This window comes from Quercus robur, chromosome 12, assembly GCF_932294415.1.
Source record: "Quercus robur chromosome 12, dhQueRobu3.1, whole genome shotgun sequence".
Classification (NCBI taxonomy): Eukaryota; Viridiplantae; Streptophyta; class Magnoliopsida; order Fagales; family Fagaceae; genus Quercus; species Quercus robur.
Window position 1 is genome coordinate 13,990,260 of NC_065545.1, and position 23,277 is coordinate 14,013,536.

The 23,277-nt window shown below is 34.4% G+C and overlaps 2 protein-coding genes across 3 annotated transcripts; one reads left to right on the plus strand and one right to left on the minus strand.

Annotated features, from left to right (window-relative positions):
- Positions 1–1,082: 1,082 nt before the first annotated feature.
- On the plus strand, positions 1,083–2,820 carry LOC126707917 (uncharacterized). The gene is made up of 3 exons (XM_050407659.1): positions 1,083–1,529; positions 1,626–1,704; positions 1,883–2,820. The coding sequence occupies exons 1-3, from the start codon at positions 1,237–1,239 to the stop codon at positions 2,447–2,449; spliced, it is 939 nt and encodes a 312-aa protein (XP_050263616.1). The 5' UTR covers positions 1,083–1,236; the 3' UTR covers positions 2,450–2,820.
- Positions 2,821–2,849: 29 nt separating this feature from the next.
- Positions 2,850–11,685, minus strand: LOC126707916 (putative GTP diphosphokinase RSH1, chloroplastic). 2 transcript variants are annotated; one of them, XM_050407657.1, is made up of 24 exons: positions 11,315–11,685; positions 10,782–10,972; positions 9,744–9,923; positions 9,569–9,634; positions 9,379–9,471; positions 9,155–9,286; positions 8,937–9,038; positions 8,775–8,852; positions 8,622–8,693; positions 7,728–7,835; positions 7,458–7,621; positions 6,944–7,004; positions 6,774–6,836; positions 6,623–6,679; positions 6,428–6,529; positions 6,047–6,205; positions 5,787–5,918; positions 5,521–5,607; positions 5,315–5,386; positions 4,470–4,556; positions 3,954–4,386; positions 3,572–3,633; positions 3,397–3,465; positions 2,850–3,290 (listed from the first exon to the last, which is right to left on the minus strand). In XM_050407657.1, exons 1-24 carry the CDS (start codon positions 11,337–11,339, stop codon positions 3,186–3,188), a joined length of 2,700 nt encoding a protein of 899 aa, XP_050263614.1. In that variant the 5' UTR covers positions 11,340–11,685; the 3' UTR covers positions 2,850–3,185. The 2 variants fall into 2 exon arrangements, with proteins under 2 accessions (XP_050263614.1, XP_050263615.1); XM_050407658.1 differs by having other exon boundaries at positions 7,458–7,555; positions 11,315–11,684.
- Positions 11,686–23,277: the final 11,592 nt, after the last annotated feature.

Genomic DNA, 23,277 nt, shown 5'->3' on the forward strand with positions numbered 1-23,277 from the left:
GTCAGCCGAGGACAGGACTATCCTCAGCTGCTTCTCCGGGCCATTTGGTGCTTTACATTATTGGGTTTGGACTATAGCCTTCTTCGGCTTGGGCCCTAGGATTCCCCATGAATAAGTGGGCCTGGCCCATAAATTATTGGGCCCCACAGTAGAGTTGCAAGAAAAATAAAAATAAAAAATCCACCAAAAAATTTAGAGAGAGAGAGAGAGAGAGAGGGAGAGAGGGAGAGAACCATTTTTTTGTGAGTGAAAACTATGCATAGAATAGAAGAGATAGTGACAAATTTATAGTAAGAGGGTGTGAATAAGAAGAGAGAAAAATAAAGGAAGGTGAAGGGAAAGAGGAAGAATGATATTAATGTAGAGGGTAGTGGGGAGATGAAAAGGTAAAGGAGGGAGAAAGATTGAAGAAGTAGTGGGGAGATGAAATGGTAAAGGAGAGAGAAAGGTTGGAGAAGTGTAAATATTAAAAATAAATAAATGTTAAAAAATTATAGGAAAATTGGAAAAAAAAAAAAAAAAAAAAAAAAAAAAACTGAAAAGGCTCACATAAAACCCTAAAGCTGAACTGAAAAGGTTTTGGGTTGGGTTTGATAGTGGAACTAAATAAATAAGAGGTGAGTTGGATTAATTATACAGATTTATTATAGGGTGATAATGGAAGTAAATAAATAAATAGTTGGCTGGATTTATCATAGGGTGATAGTAGAAGTAAATAAATAAGTAGTGAGCTGCATTTATAGGGCTGAAAATTGTAAAAACCATTTTAAAATTGTAGGACAAATTATATTTTTTAAAAAATGACGTGGCAGCTAATATGGTATAACGTGAGAGCAGCAACATTAAACGCTACGCTTCAACTTTTAATAAGCTTTTAGTAATATATAGATTAGTTGTAACACCAGCACATATGATAGGAAATAGCCATAAGTTCCTAACCTAAGGCGACCAAGATACTTGACACCTAGGTGAGGCTAAGAGAATCTTTCTTTGTGAATACGTTGTGGCAAGGCAATAAGATGCCAAGTAATAGAAACTACCACATCTGTCCTAAGTTATGCCCGGTTCAACCTCCTATATTGATTATTGATACTTCACTCTCTTACAAAGTCAATCCTACATCTACTAACTCCTCTCTTATCATCTCTTCCCTTAAAAAGAAAACACTGCTTTTTGTTGCCCAAACCCAACATAATAAACTAAACAGACACAGAAAGTAGAAGAGAGAAAATTAAAATGGAGGGGCAAGAGAGCACAAGCAAGAAAGATGAGAGGAAGACCCAGATTAGCCAAGGCAAAAGTGATGGTATTGGAGGGGTGCTCGTGTTGGGAGGTGCCTTGGCTCTTGCAAGTTTGATAGCAATTTTTACAATCAAGAATAGAAGAAGGGATGCCAAGAAGAAGCCAGAAGTACACAAAGGTGTGTCAAACAAATCAAATGGAAACTTCAGACGCAAAAAAGAAGATGAAAGAAGAGAAGGCTTGCGCTTTTTCTCAATAGATGCACCTTCAACCACTCGTGATTCACGGTGAGTGCTTGTTTATTCTGTTGCATCGTTATATTTTATGTGTTTTTCAATGTTGGTATTTAATTTAAGCCTGTGGTCAATTTGCAATTTTACCAGTCATGGAACGTCTGAGATAAGTGTTATCCATATTGATGATCCCAGCGAGTTATTGGTCGATACCAAAAGTTTGATCCTGGTAATTCATCCCTCCTCTTTGATAATTCTCTTACGGCTTGCATAGTAGCACATGAATTTGAATCTACTGTATATGTAATTGATTGTACTCCCTAGTTTTGTCAGGGGCCCTTGCTGTATAAATCATTATGTGCTGCCAAATGGTAAAACACTAATGTCATGCATTTTTTTTTGGGTAGGAGGAGAAACCTATGACTGAAATCAGTGATAAAAAAGAGAGTACTTTGAGTGGTCACCAAGAATCTTCACTGTTGGCACCGGGGAGTCCCATTTTGATTGAAGAGAAAGATGACGAGGATGAGGAATGTGCCATGGAGAAAGGCGAGGAAATCTCCAAAGGTACAGGAGACTCTTCCATGGAATCAAATGATGAAGTTTGGCCAGCAGAGTTGATAAAAGAAGAATTATCAGAAGGATTAAACAAATCAAATGGGAGTATCATTTTTCAAAATCCTGAAGAGACTAATGAGGAAGAAGATAACACAGCCAAAACAGAAGAGTATGGCTCCTCTAGTAGCTGCGATGACTGTGACTGTGATATCTTCGACGATAATAGTGCCGAGAATGAAACCACCGAAGAACTAGTTATGGTGAACAAGCAGCCAGCACGCTCATCAAAGATGAGATTTTGGATTTTCTCAATGTTATTGCTCGTGCTGCTGATGCTGTTACTTTCTCTCAACCATCATAAAGCCATTTCTTATTATCAACTTTATCTTGATTCTTCCATTATCCGTGGAGTTTAGAAAAGCACTAAATATTGTTTTTAGTTTTTTATTATTAAACTAAGAAAACTGCAGTATGTAAAGTCTGTCAAGTGTGGCATGAACCACAATCAAGCCTGAGAGAATTTGAAAGAAAATTCTATATAATAGTATAACACATCACATGAGATGAAGCAGCACCCCATATCATCAATGGATGTCTCAGGGCATTGGTTAAAGAGTTGAAGAAACAGGTTTAGCTCAGGTCATAGAAGATAAACAGAAAGCTGCCAGTTGATGTATGAATTTTAGTTGTTTCAATTACTGCTTTCTGCTTTTGCATAAAAAATTATACATTAAAAGAAAAAGAAAAACTGTTTATTTTTCCAGTAACACAATAAAAAAAAATAGAATATATACATAGGAGAAGAAACTAGAGTCGTAGATCAAGGAGAAAGAATTTATATAGCAAGATATTCCTACAGATCTTTCCTATAATTGTTTTACTGTCCTGTCCTCTCAATTATCTTTACAAAGTGTATAATTTCTTAACCTATCACTCTTGTTTCTATATACAGTGCCCTCAATCCACAGACTAAGCTCTTTGGCTGCTGCTGGTTTATTTGGTAACATGTGTCGAACAAATAGATGAGAACTAAGGAATTAAATACCCAAAATCTAGGATGTAATACCCCTGAATCAGAACTTTCTGAGGACAAAACTTCGTACCCAGGCCTGTATAGCTGGGTGAACCGGGCTTGTTTGCATCACTTATCATTTAGCACTCGAGAAATTGGCTGGTTTCTATTGAGCTTGGCCAGCTGCAACCCGTAGACCATCCCAAAACACCAAGAATTAGATCTATGCTTGAGCAAGCATTTACCTGAGGGAGAAGCAATATCTTACATCAGGAATACACAAATTTAACACAACAAAATAGAAACTAGACAGAGAAATATGTAGTAATAATATCAGGTTTGGTTCACTACCAAACATTCCAGGTTTCCTTCAACATGATATAACATGACAGCCATTCCCCTTCCTCCATCAATCTCAGCCTAGTCAACAAAAGTTAAAGGATTAGAGTTGCATAATAAACTAGCATTGCTTATAGAAATCAAGATATGAATTCAACCATCCATTGAATCAGTTTCAACCACTCACCACACAAGAACATATAGTAATGCCTGCAACTGACAATACTGTTGTGACCTCGGCCAGCATGCCTGAAATAATTGTTTAACCATGCAATCTAGGTTAAGCAATATATTCATGACAGGAAATCTAAACTTATTGATCAAAGTAGTGGCTAGAAATTTGGGTGGCTGGTGGACTCCCACAAAATGTCAGACTAAAAATTAACAGGAGAATTTCACTTTATAGCATGATCTCCATCAGATTTACTTGATGGCATGGCAAGTATAAATAGGAAAGAGTTGAGAAGGGGACATGCATGCCTACTCACATCATATGCTACCTATGTTTCAAAGCTACTGAAAGGGAAAATGAAAAGCTAACATGGTTTTATTTACAAAGTAGAACTTACCTCTTCGATCTATGCACACCACACAAAACCATTGGATTGAGTGCCCTTCATGATTGTGCCAAGAGGCAATCTTGCTGGCTTGCCAACTTTCCAAACCAGGCAAGACTTCTTTGTACATTGGAATGTTTGCTTGTATTATCTTGGCAACACCATTTACCTCTGAGAATAACTCCCCTTTAACCTTCAAACTTGCATGCTGCACATGCTTACTATGTTTTCCATTGACCTTGGGGACCCAAATACTTCCATTTTTTCCCTCTGGGGATGACACTCCCACAACATTCATAAGGATTTTCTCCCACATTGGTTTGCTTGCCTTGGAAGGATCTGGGAGCTCTTCTGCTTCACTCTCCTCTTCAGAATCAGCAATGAAATCAATTACAGTATCTGCTGTTATCTCAGCAGCAGATAGTGCAGCTTGCTCCCTTAAAAACTACACACAAGATAAATTTATAATTATTCAAGGAAAGGTTAGTATAAATAGGAACAAAGAGCCATCCACACAACAATGCCTACTTTCATAATTTTGTGTCTGGCACTACGTGTCTTAGCATGCTGCAACCATTGCTTATGCCTCTGGAAAGCTGATTTGCTCGAGAGTGCCTGGAAAATCAAGAAAATTGTGAGCCTTTAAAAAGCAGTTTCTGTAACTGAGTATTGCACGTACTGCTCCAAATAGGTCAGCATGCTACTTGTTTTGCATTTGAGATTTCTCTACTGGACAAGTTACATAATACACAATACAAGACTGGAAAAATTTACCAATATATTTCAAAATAAAGAATCATATAATAATGACGAAAGCATATGGCCATAATAAAGGAAAACTACTGAGCTACCACTTGACATTGGTTTACCTAGCATGCACATGGACATTTGTTGATAGTTTCAAACATCTATTCACAAACAGTGACACACAAAACAGATTCATTATTTTTATTGGTAATTACACTCAACCCACAACCTCACCCTCTCCACCTTGCTCTTGCAAAGGGAGAAGGTGCGGTGCTATTTGAGTTACTCTCATAGGTTCTCTTGATGACTCCAGTAAAGGCATTGCCTTGCCAACTTTGCTTGACCAGACAATGCACAAACTATTTGGATGACAAAATTCTGATTATGTTGATATTAATTGTAAATTTAAGTGAAAAATCTTGGCATCTTTACACTTAACTGCAAAGTAAATAATTAAAATAACAGTTAGCTAAATCATATTGAAGGAACTCTCTCTCTCTCTCTCTCTCTCTTTCTCCCCCTTCTAATTTCTTTCTGAAAGTAATGATACTCAAGGAATTACGCACATCCCATAAGTTATGTTCAATGAAAAGGAAATTGCAATAAGAGAATTTATAAATACTTACATCATATGTGATTATCTCCACAACTTCCGCATTTGCAAGCACATGCGTAGGAGAAACAAGATTACCATTGACCTGTACAAAAGAAAGTCATGCACCACAACTCAGATTGCCAAGTTTAGTTTTTGTTTTCTGATTGCTTTGTTTTGTCAGGAGTAACACTCAAATTGACAGAAGAATATCATACTAATCAAAATTGAGAAAAATACCTTTGCAGCCACCATCTTGTTGCCAATATCAGTGTGTATCATATATGCATAGTCAATAACAGTTGCCCCCTTAGGTAGGTTTTTAATCTGCACATAATGTTAACTGTCAAGAAACTTGAGCACTATGATCTCCTATTTGAAGATATATTCTGTCTTTTCTCATCAATATTCAAAAGATGAAACCAAAATAATAATAATAATAATAATAATAATAATAATAATAATCAGGAAAAAAAACTAGTATGTTAAAGAATCCAGTGTGTTACCTCTCCCCTTGGTGTAAACACAAAGACACGGCTACCTAACAGATCTCTAGTGATAGTGTCAACAAATTCCCTAGAGCTCATGTTGCCCACAAACTCCTCTTGCCATTCTCTGATTGCATTGAGCCAGCCAATCTGGAGGAAACAGAGGACTTCATATTTGAAATTAGCATTGAAATTGGGGACTTGAAAGGGTTTTCCCCAAAATCCCTTCAGGAAGGATTGCTAATTATCACAGATTTTAAAAGAAATTGATAAATTACCCTGAGAGCAATGTTTGCATTGGAAAGAGAGACAGTCTTTCCTCTAGAGCTTCTGCCATTAGGCATCGCACGTCCAACTAAACCATTAACAAATACTCTCCCACTATAATGAGCAGCAATGCCTCTTTCAGCTATAAGGTTCATCTCTTCAGTTCTTATCTGCCAAAAATAGGTAACCCCAAAGATTAGGAAACATCCCACAAGAAATTATATAAATAATTATAAAGATAAAAATTAGAACTGAGACTTCTGGGTAATAATAAAATCTTAGAAAGGTTTCTGAAAAGAGACTCAAATAAAAGAAATTAACAACTTCTTAAAAGCCTTATTTCCAACTACGCAGAAAAAGGGAACTAGTCAATAATGATCATCCAAGACTACCTGAACTTCTATCCTAAACATGCTCTCATACAGAAAAGGAATCACTGTTGTGTGGAGACTTTGATAGCCATTAGGCTTTGGGGTTGCTATATAGTCTTTGACCTGTTAACCAAAAAAAGAAAAAATAATGTCATATATAATAGTTTTTAAACTCTTATCAATTACTCTTCACAGTGAAGGCAGCAGTATACGCACAGCTCGAGGAATAGGGGTCCAGACTCCATGGACCAACCCAAGAACATGGTAGCAAATCTGTGGGAAATACAACAATCAGAAAAATCAGTGGCAAACCAAGTACTGAGTGCAGCAAAGACACCTAGATCCTTTGGCATGGTTGAGGATTTACCTGCTGTGGACTGCATAAAGGCCCAACTCCAACACACGACTTTGGTTTTATGATAATACGAAGCTGGTTATGACAGAGTAAGAAATATGTGAATATGTAGACATCAAACATCATGTAAATTTTCTCTTCACAGTTTCAATTCAGTGTACAGATAAGATATCACAACAAACCTGTGCAATTTGATTAATCTCATTGATAGAGCCTTTAGATTTGAGGACAGCTCTATAGATACTGCAATTTAAGAATGAAAATCTCATTTTCAGGGCCTGTAAGAGAACGCTTTACAACAAACTTAAAATAGGCCATCAGAAAAGATAGTAAATTCATCTCAAACAGGAAATGCTTTATCCCATAGTAAATAAGGATAAAACATCTACACAAGTCAGAGGTCATCTCCTTTAAACCTCTTGAACACCCAATAGGGATCTTGTGGAATACATCCACGCGTATAACTAATATTACAGCCGATAAGGCATTAGTTGAAGTATGGGATTAATTTGCATGTTGAGATTCTCCACATAGAAATAGACCACCTAATCAGCTAATTGATCACAAATGATAGATATAAAACTTGCCAACTTAACGCATATAATGATATCAGACATGACAAGGATAATGAATTAAAAATATAACAAGAAGGCAACTAAGTAAACTAACAAATGGAAGTAAGATTCATGGTCTGACCTGTATGGCTCCTTACACACAGAGCGAACTTCAGTTTTCACGGTCATAAGGTTTAAGAACTGATCATTCTCAATCTTCTCCATCAAAATTTTGTTGGCCTGATTCAAAGAGAGAAGGCTTGATAAGTAAATCCCTTCAAGACAAGAACACCTGAAAGCCCCTGACTTGAGATTATCCACAAGTTAAATTCTAACATCATATGTTATCAAAGACATGATGCAGTTAAGTTCTCTAATCAAGAAATTCCGTTTAAAAAGAGAGGAGCATTACCTCCACAAGTTCTTTCTCGTGATCTTTATAGAGTTCTGCAACTCTTCTCTTAACTTTAGCATAATCTTCAGCATTTGTGTACATGAAGGATAGATTTTCAAGTTCTGACTGCAACACATTACCATTATGTTATTGGAAGAGGCAGTAACTGGGCCAACAATTGCCAAAGAGACAAAAAATAGGACATGAATTTCACTTTAACACAAAAAAGGTTGAGACTTTGCGTAAGAAAGGCATGCAGGGATCATCTAGATTACTACACTTAATCAAGCATAGGTAAAACAGCCCAAACACCCCCAGAGAATCTATCCTTCATGATTTTTTGTTTTGGGGGTGGGGGGGGGGGGGGGGGGGGAGATGAGGGGGTGTACATAACAAAACAAAAAAAGGTTGGCGTATTTCCAACTTCAGACAAAAGATGATGCAACTTCAGTTGAATACCACACCTCAAAATCAAGATAGCACAAATTAGCTCTTGGTGAAAATGAGATAATTAAATGGTCCTTCTCAAAGATGCCTTAGCAATGGTATGTTAGCTTAGGGACCATAAAATATGCTATGTCTCAGTCACTGTGAAGTAGATTTGTGGAACTTTCAACCCATATAACCAGATTTTTTTGGTCTCACCTCAAACCAACCTTCAGCAAATTAAGATATCACTTGGTTCAAAGAACCAAACCTACCTGGCTACCTGTACAACTTTATCATATTTCATCATTTCAAACTTTGACAACATATACAGACAGAAAATTATGAGAGAAATTGGCAATAAAAAACAATAACTAATGCCAGCATTATAATGTAATGGAAGAATGTGAAGTGTGAACAGAAAAGTGTCTAGAACTCCAAAGCATTAACAGAAATAAAAGTGTGTAAAGAAACATATGGATCTACCTTGATTTGGTACATCCCAAGCAACTTCGCTAGAGGAGCAAAGACCTGCAAAGTTTCCACTGCTATGCTGGACTGCATGCAAAATTACAATGTCAATAACAATATAAACAACAGGGTCAACAGCCAACTAATATAACACCAACGACACACTACCTGCTTACGTGGGGGCATGTGAGAAAGAGTTCGCATGTTATGTAATCTGTCAGCTAGTTTGACAATGATAACACGGACCTGAAATGGCAGTTCTTTCAGTCTCAAATGGATTTAACTATAGGCAAGACAGAGCATTGACAAACATTATAAAGAATATGTCACCTCCTCTGTCATGGCAAGAAACATCTGATGCAGGTCATCAGCTTTTACATCTTGTACGGAATCACTTTCATTCTTGTACTTCAGTTTTCCCAATTTAGATACCTAATCAGGAAAAGAAAAGTATGAAACCAATGCTCAACCAATGTAATCTGGAGTTTGTTCAAAATGAAAGAAGAACAAAGTTTTCCAAAGTTAGCACCCATAAATATATGAAGTACCTTAGTCTCTCCTTCTACAATGCGACGCACAGTAGTACCAAACTCCTCCTCTATCCTTTCAAAAGTAACAACATTTGTATCCTCAACTGTGTCATGCAATAATCCAGCAGCAACAGACTCCCAATCCAATTCCTAAAAGAACAATTCGAGTAAATTTTTATTTCAGATTGCAACAAAGATATCATTCTAAAAGAGGGCTTTTTTGTTAACTTTGTATGACTCACAAGTTCTCCTAGTATACGAGCAACTTCAACGGGATGAATGATGAAGGGCTCTCCACTGCGTCTTTTTTGGCCATCATGAGCCTCAAAAGCCAGCTGCACCAACAGGAAGGCTTCATTTAGATATGAACACCACTTCAAAAGTATTACTTTGCAAGAACAAGAATGCTAGTATTGCATGCAGAGAGCTAACCTTAAGAGCTTTATGGACCAATTCTAGTTCTTTAGGTGAAAGGTATGAAATACTAGGTTTAAGATCCTGAGGCAATAACAGGATCAGGTTAAGTCTATAACTAAAAACATGAGAAACAATATCTTTATATAAAATAATATCATCGTTCTCATTACTGCAAGATGTTGGACTATACCTCCCACAACCTTTCTGGAGAAAACTCACTGAACACATCTGAAGAGTGGGGTGAAGAACAACACATGCGCCACCTTTTACAAGCAGCATGAAGCATGCTTGGTTTTATGAGTTTTCGAAGAAGAACAAATTCCGAAGCTTCACTAGAATAACAACCTCTAGTATCACAGACTTCACATCTCTGGAAGAGGAAGATTGAACAGGTTTTGTGATTACTAATTATGCAAGCTAGTTTGGACAACCAATGGCCAGTAAATACAAATTACAAACTAAAGTTTCATCAAACCTTGAGCAAGTCACACTTTCAATGTATTTTCCATTTAATACTTTTGTATTTTTTGTAACACTTTGTGTTCATCATCGTGAACATAAAGCATTATTCTTTATCAATAAATTTGTACTACTTTCTTATAAAAAAAATGTCACACTTTCAATGTGAAACAGTGCAAATTTGTTGTGATATAACCATGAACTTACTTGTGACAATTTGTGCTCCACAAAACAGAAATCTTATTACAAATTAATAAAAAAATTTGTAAACAAATTTTGCATTTCGACAAGGCACCAAGTGTTTTTTTGGGAAGGGGGGGGGGGGGGGTCCAAAAGTTATATTAATAAAGGGGGATAAGTATAACGATCCTTGTCTTCCTTAGTTGCTCAATGCTCTTTCTTGAAAGTACATGTGATATCTAATACAAAATCAATTACACTTCTCATTCTCATTGATGATTAAGATTTCTAATCGTGTTCCAATTTTGTTATAATCCTATATTAATACACTGCAAAAACTTTAACCAAATACAAGCATAAGATAATTGGATGCTTCCTACACATTAAACCACCATCTCAACTTTAACTTAAATTCTAACATCAGTTAAAATTTCAAACTTGCGTATAGAAATAATCGTCTTGCAACAAAATCCATATGGTTCCAAAGTTATGAACACCATAAACATATAATAGATAAAATGCTAAATATCTGGCTTGCAGAAACCAAATTCAAATGTTAAATATCCTAAGACAAATCAAGAAACTTTACAGAATTATTCCGGCTTCTTCTTCCATTTCGACAGTGAGACAACAAGGAACACTGAGGTGGATGAGCTGTACTTGCAAGGAACCCGGTCAAGACCCTCGGCGCTTTCCACGCACACGATAGAAAGCTACAATCATATCTTCCACTCCCATCCCACTTTGAAAACTTACACAAGTTTACGCATTCTACTGAAACTGCAAGATTCACAACAAGTACACATTTATTCCAATATCAAAACCCCAAATTCACCAACAAAAACAAATCAATCAAAAACCCAAAATGGCAAAATTGTAAAAGACTGTCTCTTCATGCTCCGTTTGGTTGCTGAGAAAACTCTAAGGTTAGCAAAAAACAAAAAATTCAACTCAACCAAGTAACATAGCAGTACTAAAGGCCAAACTTCACTAAAGTTTACATCTTCTGCATCGTTTAGTGCTTCAAAGTACCAAACAATGAAAATCCAATACACAAAATTTCAAATTTAATTCAATTTTCCCACATTTTCTCAGCAACCAAACAGAGTAGGCTTAACATACCTGACATGGAAGAAGCAGAGGCCATTTATAAAGGGCCAGAGCAATCTCATTGAATCAAGCTCAGCATTAAACAAAGCCCACAAAACACACACCCCAGAAAGGCAAAAGCTCTTCCAATGAAATTGTCACCAAGTCAAAACCATCAAAAGGTCATTGCTTATTAGAGCTTCAAGAGCTGAGCTTAGAAGAAATCAGCAAATAAAGGGCGTTTCGTGTGGCAACCGAAACGTTGGGTTTTGGACAAGTATGTATGAGAGGGATTGAAACCAAAGAAGAGGGCGAAGAGATAATTTAGAGAGAGAGAAAGCTGAGCCAAAGCCACACAAATACAGTTTGATAAAGATTTTTCTGTTTCGTTTTTTTTTTTTTTTTGTTAATTTTCTCTTTGGGGGCTATTTATATTTGAGAAAGTAGAAAAATTTGGGAAATTTTTGTGAGGTTGATTTTTTTTTTTTTTTGGGTGTGTGTGTGGACTGGGTTATTATAGAGAGTGTCCAAAATGGAACTTTGCACCATCATTAACAAATAATGACACGTAGGCAAATTTGTAAATTAAACATTTTTTCTTATTGTTGATGAATATGTTTTCTGTTTCCTTTTTTCTTATTTTTGTTTATATATTCCTATAAAATAGGATTTTGCTTTTAGTTCACTTGTCTTAAAAAGTACCTCAATCAAGAGTATTAAACAATGTAAGTAAAATGATGTTTTAATATAGAGCCAAAAAAAAAAAAAAAAGAAAGAAAATTATTCAACATAACAAAATTTCATAATACTTACACACCTTATTTTGAATTGCTATGAGTTTGTGTATAATCTTATTTTATTTTGACTTATGTTTGGCTAACAGCTTAGCTTGTTGTAGGGTTTTATTGTGTTGTGTTCATATTGACTTATGTTTGGCTAACAGCTTAGCTTATTGTAGGGTTTTATTGTGTTGTGTTCATAGAAGAACTCAAAAAAAAAGTTTCAATGATGTTTGCCAAATCAATAAAGCTATGAATGCAACAAAAATTATCAACTATTTCATAACATTCATAAATTAATCTACCACCTTGCTAATGGGTCCACCATAATATGTAGTTAATATTTTTTTTAATAGTCCATATGTAAGGTGATAAAATAATTTGAAAATATTATAAAATTGTTGAGATTTTTTATTTTGTCTCTTCTAAAAGGACTCTTGCCAAATATTGTGTTTGTACAACATCATAAATTGAGGATTTTTTTTTTTTTTTTGATAATTTGATAGTAAGAAGTGAGGGAAATTGAACTTTTGATGTCTTTCATTAGATACACTAGATGATACTTAAATAATTAAACTACAAGAATGATGGGAAAAATTTTGTTATCCTTATTTTAATGAAAAAAAAAAGGTTTACTTTGTCGAAGATCTATAGTTCATCAAAAAAAAAAAAAAAAAAAAATGGAAGTTATTGTTGTTGTTGTTGTATTTTTTTTATTCAACTTAATTAACTAATTAATTAGATCTTTCTCCCTCTGATTGAAGACATAAGTAGATTCTTATTTATTGTCTAATTAAACAATGCTTTTTTTGAGATTGTTACAAGGAAGCCAATAGCCAAATCTAGTTTATGGAAGCTAAAAGATACCAAATTCCAAAAAAAGACAAAAAAATTAAGTTGACAGCGTGGACTCGTTGGAGCTTAATAAGGAAGTCTGGGTGGATTCAATTAAAAACCAGGCACATTGAGCACACTGAAAGGGGCTTAATAGGAGTTAGGATTACGAGCTTTACCAAGATTGAGAAAATGATGTTGTTAGGTAGGAGAGACGAGGGTCCCATTTAGATATTATCATTGAGCTTGTGTCCCAAATCTCAGTAGGGTCCTGTATTATTTTCTTTTTCACTTGAAAATCTATGGTTAATCAATGACTATATAAGGATCAAAAGATTATTTATACACAAACAGTATGAAAGCACCAGCCAGGTGTGGTTAGGTAGTAAGAATTCTCGTATCATTTCACATTATATTTGGTAGAAGTTTACGCAGTGATGTTTCAATGAATATATTGCGCCCATAACAATAGTCTCATTAAGGTCCTGATGGTATATATGGTATTATCCTTATTGTTACATGGAATGAGTCAATGAATCCACACCGAAAATTTTTTTTTTTTTCATTCATAAAAAATAAAATAAAATAAAAACAACAACAACAACAAATAGTATAAAAGCATTGCTTTAATTTTTGTTGGGAAAATATCACGTCAGTGATCACATAAGACTAAGGAGTGCTTAATTTGGAGTGCCATGCGCTGCATTCTTTATATTAGTACATATCTTTTAATGCCTATTCAGTAATGTACTAAGGCTAAATAACCCATGATCCAGAAAAATCATACATATATAGCATTGACATAATTTTGTCATCTTCAGCATTGTTCCAATAGCAATGCATGTCCAAACAAAGTGCACAGCGGCAGCTAATTTTTATTTTTGGTTGTGGGTTGGAACTTTTAGAGTTTAGATTATAATTAAAGTGTTGAATAATGGAAAAGTGTATAATGGAAGAAGTGTAATAAACGATAATGCTGCACTTTTATTTTTGTAGCTGGGGTAGGCACAAACACAATATTAAATTTAACGAACATGAACAATATTGAGTCAATCAACCTATGGTTGCACTTGGGGAAAAAGTCCACCAAAAAGGAAAGGAACAAGGTTCAGCACTGGCCTCCTTTCATTTCATTTTCTGGCTGCTACAGTATCAGTAGGTATATACCTTTGTGCAAAAAAAGCATTTGAGGTCTTTTCTGTCTGCTGGGAAATGGAATATATCAGTTTCTCAATGTGCAATGTCAAATGGGATTTGTGCTACTATTCATTTGGAAAATTTTGTCATCTATATCATCTATGTGTGGCTCTTAATTGGGGGTTCAAATGAGTCGTAACGGCAATAAAGACCAGCCACTACTTCTTCGCAGGGACTTGGCAAAGTCGAGAAAAGAAAGAGATAAACTAGGATTGAATTTTATTAAGTGCTTATGTAAACGTGTCAAACAAAGTCGGATTGAAATCCATGCAGAAATTGAATTTTATTAAGTGCTTATGTAAACGTGTCAAACAAAGTCTGATTGAAATCCATGCAGAAACCGAAGACGGTTTCCTAGAAAATGTTTCCCTAAGAGTTTCCTAGAAAATGTTTCCCTAAGGAATACGTCTGCACAGCGTAAACACGTTATGGCTTTGGGGGTAACGAGCTATCTATGGCTATTTCCACCGTTGATTTTTTTAAATGCCCCAAATTCTTTTACATTTCTAAAAGGACAAATTTTTAGCAAAGCATGTTGGCGATCCCTTATTTATCTCACATTGGTATGCTCCTCTCAAATCTAAAGTATATACAATCTCCAATGCTTAGATTAACTTAGATTATCCCCCCATCCCACCCTCCAATGCTAAAACCAAAAATTATATATAGTTTCACCCGTACATACTTTCAATTAAGTTTTTTTTTTTTAATAATAATTCAAGAGTTATAAAAATGGGGAGGAAGACTTAAAACTATTCTCTTTATAAGAAAACAAAAAAAAAGGAAAAAAAAATCAATATTACTAATTTACAAGACTCTAGACAAACGAGTAATCTAGACCTACAGTACTAAACTATTAGTAATTCATTGTTTATATCAAAGATGTTATAATAAACACGGCACATGTGCAACGTGAGGGAAATTATATGGTAAAAGCATTTCAATTCTTTCAAAGGGATGATAAGCTTGAATCTTACAATGCATTTACTGTCTGGAGAAATGATTTTCACAATTCCCTAGTCATAGACTTGTGGTATGCTCGGAAAAATTTGACGATTTTTTTCTTTTTTGGTTGAGTGAAAAATGAAAATAATAGATAAGACTTATAAGTGATTTTTTTTTTTTAACAAAGTATAGTTGATACAATACATTAGATTCTATAAATTAAACTATTTATATTTGTTATTTGAAAGTGTCTTAAATTTTGTAAGAGTTTTTTTTAAGGAAACATAATGCATTTTACATTCGATTATTATGTAAAGCGAGATATTTTGTAAATAATGTAATGTGTGGTTAGAATTTGTTTCTAGTACTCCTTATAAACAGTGCATCCTCTATATGTTTGAATAACTTAAACAGAAAGCATATATATATATATATATATATATATAAAAGTAAATCCATCTCTTATATTAGATAAAAATAAAAAATACAAGACTTTAAGAATATGATAAAAATGTAATTTTATCAAAAACTTACAAACATTATGCTGAAAATGTGACATAATTGTCAATGAAGCAATTCTTCTTTCTACACAAACCTCTCTTCCCAAAGCATCACCAAAGTGGACTAAATTGGATTAAAATAGACCGATGTGGACCAAAATGAATCAAAAGAATCGAATGGATTGAACTGACCGAAGTGGAATGGAATGGACCGAAGCAGGGGCAGAGCCAGGGGGGGCAACTGCCCCCTCGGCCCGCCTAGAAAAAACCCTTAGTTCTTAGTTAATACTTATTAAAAAACCCCTGCGTACTTTTTTCTTTGATAGAAATAGCAGTCTAGATCAAAGTATAATATATCAACTTGGACTATCTTTCTTAAGCTGGGAGGAATATTATCTAACCAAAAGCTCTACTCAGTCACATTTAATGATAATTTAGCCAACTAAAACTCCACTCTATTACTTTGATCTTGAAATAGAGCATAACTCTACCTTCTAAATGAACCAATGAGCAACTACAAGTCCTCCACTAGCTAGCATGCCTTACACATATATCATATACAAATTTTGCACCCTCTCAACTCAAATCCTGTCTCCACCCCAAACAAACCGAAGTCGACTGAATAGGCAGAAATGGATTGAATTGGATCAAAATGGACCAATTTGGACCGAAAATGGACCAAAGCAGACCATGGACTGAACGGACCTAAATAGACTGAAATGGATTGAAGTAGACCGAAAGACAGTAATAGACTGAAATAGACCAAAATAGACCGATGTGGACCGAAATTGTCCGATGCACTGAATGGACTAAAATAGACTGAACAAACAGAAATGAACTGAAGTGGACTGATCAGAAATGTTATGTGATTCAACTGGAGATTGACAACAATAAATATTACATTTCAACTTTTAGATATTACATAGATTATGAAATCACCCAATACCCTCCAAATGATGTATTCATAATTAGGACTCTATAAAATTTCTCTCTTTCTCTTGCATATTTACAAGTGACAATTATGGGGATATATAGGGGAGATAGATGCCTTGTAGACTACAGCCTGGTACACATGACTTGTACCCAAGGTGCTTTACAATTTATTGAGATAAATAGAAGCTTTGAAGAAATTGATCATTTCATTTATGCAGAATTACAAGCACTCATAGTAAAATAAATATTTTATATATATATATATATATATATATATATTCAAGTGTAAATTATGGGGATTTAGATGCATTGCGCTCATGATTTGTACCTAAGGTGCTTAACAAACAGTTGAGGAAAATAGAAGCATCCAAGAAAATGATCATTTCATGGCTTAAGGTGGAAAAACCTAAAAGGCCTATCAGCATCAGTGACTAGATATTAACGTGAGTGAGGCAATGGCCAATGGATAGTCCTTGCTCTACCCCAATCCCATTTCTCCCCTCGTAATCGACAGAGAGATAGATTACTGAAGTTGACATGCTTTGGGAATCCATTGCAATTGGCAATGAGAAAGATAATTTCGACAAAATCACAAAAGATAGTCTCAACGTTTTGAATAATGAAAACGTATCACAAATTAGCATTATTTGCTTCTTTGGCTAAAGCAAAGCAAGTACATGATGAATTTTTGTTGTTCTCTATGTGTTTCTTCTGCCTAGCAATATTAAATATTACATGATCTCAGAGATGCTTTCTACTTTTACTCTTTTCAATAATTTATTCCTCAAGTCCGCTTGATACTTTTATCTTCCATCATAGCATGATGGCATCCTCATTAAGGTTGACGTCATGAATGTAAAGAGAGTTGAGCTAGGGGTGCAAGCATTTCAGCTTCTTTTTTGTAGACTATTTCTGACATTGGAGATGATTGCATATCACAAAATTTTTCTTCTTTAAGGATGGCAATTACCTGAATACAAAGAAAAAAAAATTGACTTTGCTATATAGCCCCAAAGCAGGAAGGTTCATATTGGCTAGGCAAGTTAACTACCTTACTCATACATGGTCTTGAATCTGGACAAGTCCTTGTGCATATATATGCAGAATACATTACCCTATAAATTCCGTGTACGTCAACATCCTCTGAGCCCTCATCCAGTAACTCAGGCAATGCTCTTCCCAGCAACAATGGCTGAGCCTGCCACAAATACATGTAGACAAATAGGCATGTGAAACAAGAATGGGCTACTTGAAGTTTATGAATAGAGAGACCGTGTCACATTGATGATCAAGAGAAATAAAAAATAAAAAACTCATCAGGCATATCATGATAGTAATAGACTAATAGTATGCTAACCCATTCAATCAAAGTTCTATCATCATGTGGTGCAGATCTTCGGAAAAATAGCCTTAACAGCAAAACTCCAAAAGATAAGACGTCGGATTTTACTAGTTTCATAGTTTCCTGGTCTAAGTAATCCTGAAGCAGGCAACTTTTGTCACCAAAAATAACTAGTTAACAAAAATAATCTATTTGGTACTTATAACAAAGATCTGCAATGTTCAAGATGTAGACCTCTTCCATGCATTATTAACTGAAACTTCAAAAACTTAGTTTGTAGGTTAGACGCAAACCTGTTGTGGGTTATGTGCAATGGTTTTCTTAGATGAAGCCATTTAGCTTGTCCAAAACCGGAGATCTAGTAAATTAAACAGCAAGTAAGAAAGAGAGACACATAATTAGCTTATAAACCTGAAATCCCCAATTGACTTTTGGTTTTGAGATTTTCACCAATGGTCGTAAGTCGTATCTCAGAAAAATGTTGCTTGGCACTAATTCACCATGAACCACAGGGCCTCTTGGACATTCTTCATGCTTATATCTAACACCTTCAGCAATTCCTAATGCAATCTTTAGTTTATCTTGAAATGTTAGTTCCAACTGTTTCCCCCTAGAGCCTGTTCCTGTAATACACAAACAGCAGCCAGTATGGTCCATATAAATCAATATAGAAATGAAAAATGGAGAGAAGCCAAAAAAGATCCACCAAGAGTAGATATATCGTCATCTAACACAGAGAGAGCTTGAACTTACTGCAAAGAAGTTCGTCCAGGTTCCCTCTTTCCACAGAGGGAAAAACCAGAATCATAGTATTTTCAGTCTTGTGATACATAGAAATGGCTGATGTTTTTTCTGCTTTGAGTAGGCCACTCGAAACTCTTGTGAATTTCTTTACCAAAACTTGGGACTGACGACATCTGTCACATGGAAAGTTACATCTCCCAAATGTCATGTCTTTAATTTCTTCCTGGCTTAACTGCAATGGTGATGTTAGCATATAATTGGCCGGACAAGATTTTATTGAAGACGCATTATCATGTAGAGAAGTCTCCTTCTTGGCTAGCTTCACTTCTTTAGGATTTTTACTTTCTTTGCTTGTAGTTGCAACAAGTGATGCAGGAAAAGGTTGAGAATCTGGCAATAAACTATATATAGGCACATCCGCTAAGGATATTGATTCGGGAATGAGCGTCGGAATTTTTGGATTTGGCTTTACTTCCATGATAATTGAAATCTCCGATTGATTATTTATAAACCAGGAACGTCTGAAAGTGACTTCCTGATCACGAGTCACCAAATTAACCTTGCAACCTGTTTTGCTCTCTTGAAATGACATGTTTTTTAGCAAATCATTTGGCCTGCAACAACTAGAAAGTTTCTTCAATATAAACTATAGCCTATATAAAAAATAAAATTATTGAGAGTAAGCAATTCTAGGGTCTGTTTGATAGAGGAATTTGAGTAATATTGTTTGTAATTTTTTGAAATACGTGTGGATAAAAAAGTGTGTGAAAATATGTATAAAATTGTTTAAAAACTGAAAATGTAAGTTTGAGCTTGCCTATCAAACGGGCTCTAGTTGTTTAGACCATTCATTTCTAGACTCATGTTAAGTGTCCTCGTAGCTTTTTTGATTACTCTTATGAAATTTGAAAATGATCTCATTTTGCCAGCTATTTTACTTAATTCTTTTTTTTTTTTCTTTTTTTTTTTCTGGGTAAGTCATAGCATCCACAAGAGAAAGAAGAGAAAAAGAGAACTTTATCCACTAGAATCCCAATTAAGTGGCCTAAGTTTTGTTTGTCTTGTCAAGTATGATATTTTTTTTTACTGTGGCTTAAACTTCACCTGTAAATTTACAAGTCACAAGAGTTGGTGGTTGTGATTAAAAAATTGAGTCAAATTTTGCTCCGATTACATAAAACATTGATTTATTTTTCTTAACAAAAGGGAAACTTATTACAGCCTATCGACTTGCCAAGCCAAGCAGCTCAACTTAGTCACCGGTTTTTGTATTGGTGGGAATAGTATCAACTAACAAGAATTACTCTATAGCTTTTGCATCCAATAGCTAGAAAGACTTAAAATATGGATGTACCTCTTTTCTTTGACTGATCACTTGGTGTATGAACTTGATCTGCGGATGCTATTCTCATGGATTATTATCCACACACAAAACACCAGCATTAGATTAGTAACAGAGAAGGGTAAGAACAATAACCATGTTCCAACCACTTCACACAGCCTTGAAAAGAGGTCCAATACCTGTCTTCTACATATATGCAAAGGCCTTTTATAGTTTATATTCCCTCCAAAACATCAAACTATGACGGCTTTACCCGCAGTTTCCTAATCAGGAAATGAACTTTTTATTGATTGGTTTGCTATTGGGCCCTGGATCATATCTATTTCATTGTATATTGTTTTATGCATGTAGAAAGGGTAGCTCTGCCTTGCGTATTGCTCCTTGCTTTAACCATAGTGACTAACATCTAACTTTGATTGGACCGATGAAATTGCTGTTTTTTTTCTACCACGATTTGCCACTTCACAGGGCATTCAGATTTTAAACCATGATTCCATATGAATATTCTCTACTTCTGTCAGAAATATATTCAAGAACAATCTTGGTGTACAAGCAAAGTCTTATACTTGTAATGAAACTCTGTTAACCTTAATTAATGTACAATTAGTCTATGGTTTAGCCTTCTATAAATACTCATAATGAATTCAATATGATATAGAAATTGAGCTTATTGTAAAGATGTAACCCTAAAAGTTTTTCTCTAAGGATATAGGTCATCAAGCCAAATCATGTAATTTTTCATAGACATGTTCTAGTGTTACTTTTTTAAACTTCCACATCTATTGTCAATATCCTCCAATTTATTTAACATAGGTGCGGTTTGGATTCAAGTTTTGCGTTTTCCTCTTTTTTTTTTTTCTTTTTTTAGTCGCAATTGTTGACTTTTCGTCAGTGTACAATGCACATTTCAGCAACACATGCACGGGATCCACAAACTTCACTTTTCAGCAACTTTTTCACTAAAAATAGGTCCTATGACACTATTTACACATTTAAAAATTATTTTGCTACAGTATTTTTAATTTTCAGTTTTCAGTAAAATAAGCTATATCCAAACGGACCCATAATATCAAAGGCAACGACTTTGGTTCCTCTGTAAATCCAAAATCCACCGTGGTAGCACCACGCCCTCTCTCCGTAAATAAATAAATAAATTAATTAAAAATAAATAAAAAAACTTGAATTATTAACTTTCTTCTTTGTACTCTCAAAGACATTCGGCTAATTAAATTTTCTGTGCCAAGATCTGTCTACAAATTCAAGCTTGGATTTTACAAAGCAGACAACATACATGGGAGGAAACGTTTAGCTAATCTTGACTGAATTAGATCAACGAGGCTGGCTTGTATTGTATTTACTGAGCCTATAAATGACTTCTTCTCTTTACCTTTTTTGGCAATGAATTTACACCATATATGAGGCAAGTTCAAAGGTAGTTACATACTAGATCATTTCTTTGGTTAAATACATGATTCCAGCTCATGGGTTGTGACTTCTGAGGAAGTACATATCTTTGATTCTTCTTTATGCTTGCAGATCCTGTTCATACTAACTTCATGCATATAATAATATTGATACATTTGGTTAATCCCAATTCCTAAGGCCAAGAGTGCTTTGCTTACGCATTAAAAAAATCACGTGGTGATAATCTCCAATAAAAATGGAGGATAGAGACCTTAAATATTTGTGACTCAAACCAATATTTTTATTTAGATGAGGAATTACAGTACTAAATGTTAAAACTGCTGACTAGCTGCTGGGCTCAGACGTTCAATAAGTCCACCTCCAAAAAAAATATATAGCTTTCCCATTTTCAAACAACAACGACAACAACAACAACAAAAATTGTTAATTCAATTTATTTTGTTTTAAATTGAAATTGTGATTTCAAGTCATAATTTCAATTAAATATAAGTTTTTTTTATTTTATTTTTATAGAAGGTTTCAATTTATGGTTTTGCTCATAATAATTGTTCTTTATCATCAAATTTAAAATACCAATACGTTTCAAAATAAATTATGTATATGGACCGTGTGTAAAATAACCATGGCACTTTCTCATATTCTTGTCACTGTAGCTTGTAGGCCACTACCTTGGCAAGGCCACAAGGGAATAGTGTCCGGCATGAGAAAGTGTTGGCATTGGGCCTTTCTTGGCCCAATGTTGGCATCCTATTATGATGACCCTAACCCTAAAAGCACAATACATAACTTCAATAATTTATTCAATAATAATATATTGTGTGTGTATAAAAGCACAATATATTTTATTCAATAATAAACCTAGCAAGAAAAACCTAGCATTGTGTTCCTGTCTTTAAATCTCAAAATACAAAATAAGAAAGGAGTTTTGTATTTGGAAAAGAAATGAGACTTCTAATAAGAAAACTTATTTATTTTTAGAAATATATAACTTCAATATACTATAGTTAATATAAGGGAGAAATTGATCTATTACTCATTTTCGTAAATGTATTTTTTAAAAATAATAAAAAATCTAGGGGCCATTATTTAAATTTTGGCTAGAATATACTTTTGGCTCATAAAGTTTTGGATTTATTTTTTATTTTTTATTCTCGTTGTTTGTGTTTCAAAATGTTCATTCTAATTAACTCTTTATATTTGATTTCATTTTCATATTGACCCTATCGTCTATTATTATTAGTATTATAACTGTTAAGTGCTAGATAAATGGCATCCATTAAAACAAGATACCAAGGATCACTAGAATTTATAATATAATCCATTAAGTGGCATCCATTATTCAAAGGCTTTCCAACTTCTATTATGGATTTTTTTTTTGGGATCAAAATGCGTGAAAGAAAAGTGTAAATATCTTTTTCCTCCATAGGCCATAGGCTAGTGTTTTTAAATGGGGAAAATTATTAAATACTCTCGGAGTACCATAAATGCATACTCCATTAATTCTCTCACAAGAATGGTGAGTCCCACCATGAATTTATTTAGTGGGATCCACCATTCATGTGAGGGAGGGAGTACGCATTTATGGTATTTCGAAGTACACAATAATTTCCCTTTAAATGATGCCAAGTTTTTGGTCAATTATTTATGAATATAATCAACTAATAAGTCCCATATTATACTAGGTTTACATTTGGATTTTTTTTTTTAATTTTATTTTCTTATTTGAGAAAAAAGTAGTAAAAGTATATTTATATCCATAAAAAAAAAAAAAAAAAAAAAAAAAAAAAAAAAATGAGGCTTTTAAAAAGAAGAAGCTATATATATATATATATATATATATATATAAGAAAATAAACTATAAAGTTACATTTCCAGAGCAGCTTACTACGCGGGGGTATGTTACATTTCCCATTACATATATGTGTGCAAGTTACAAGTTTCAAGGGATCAAGACC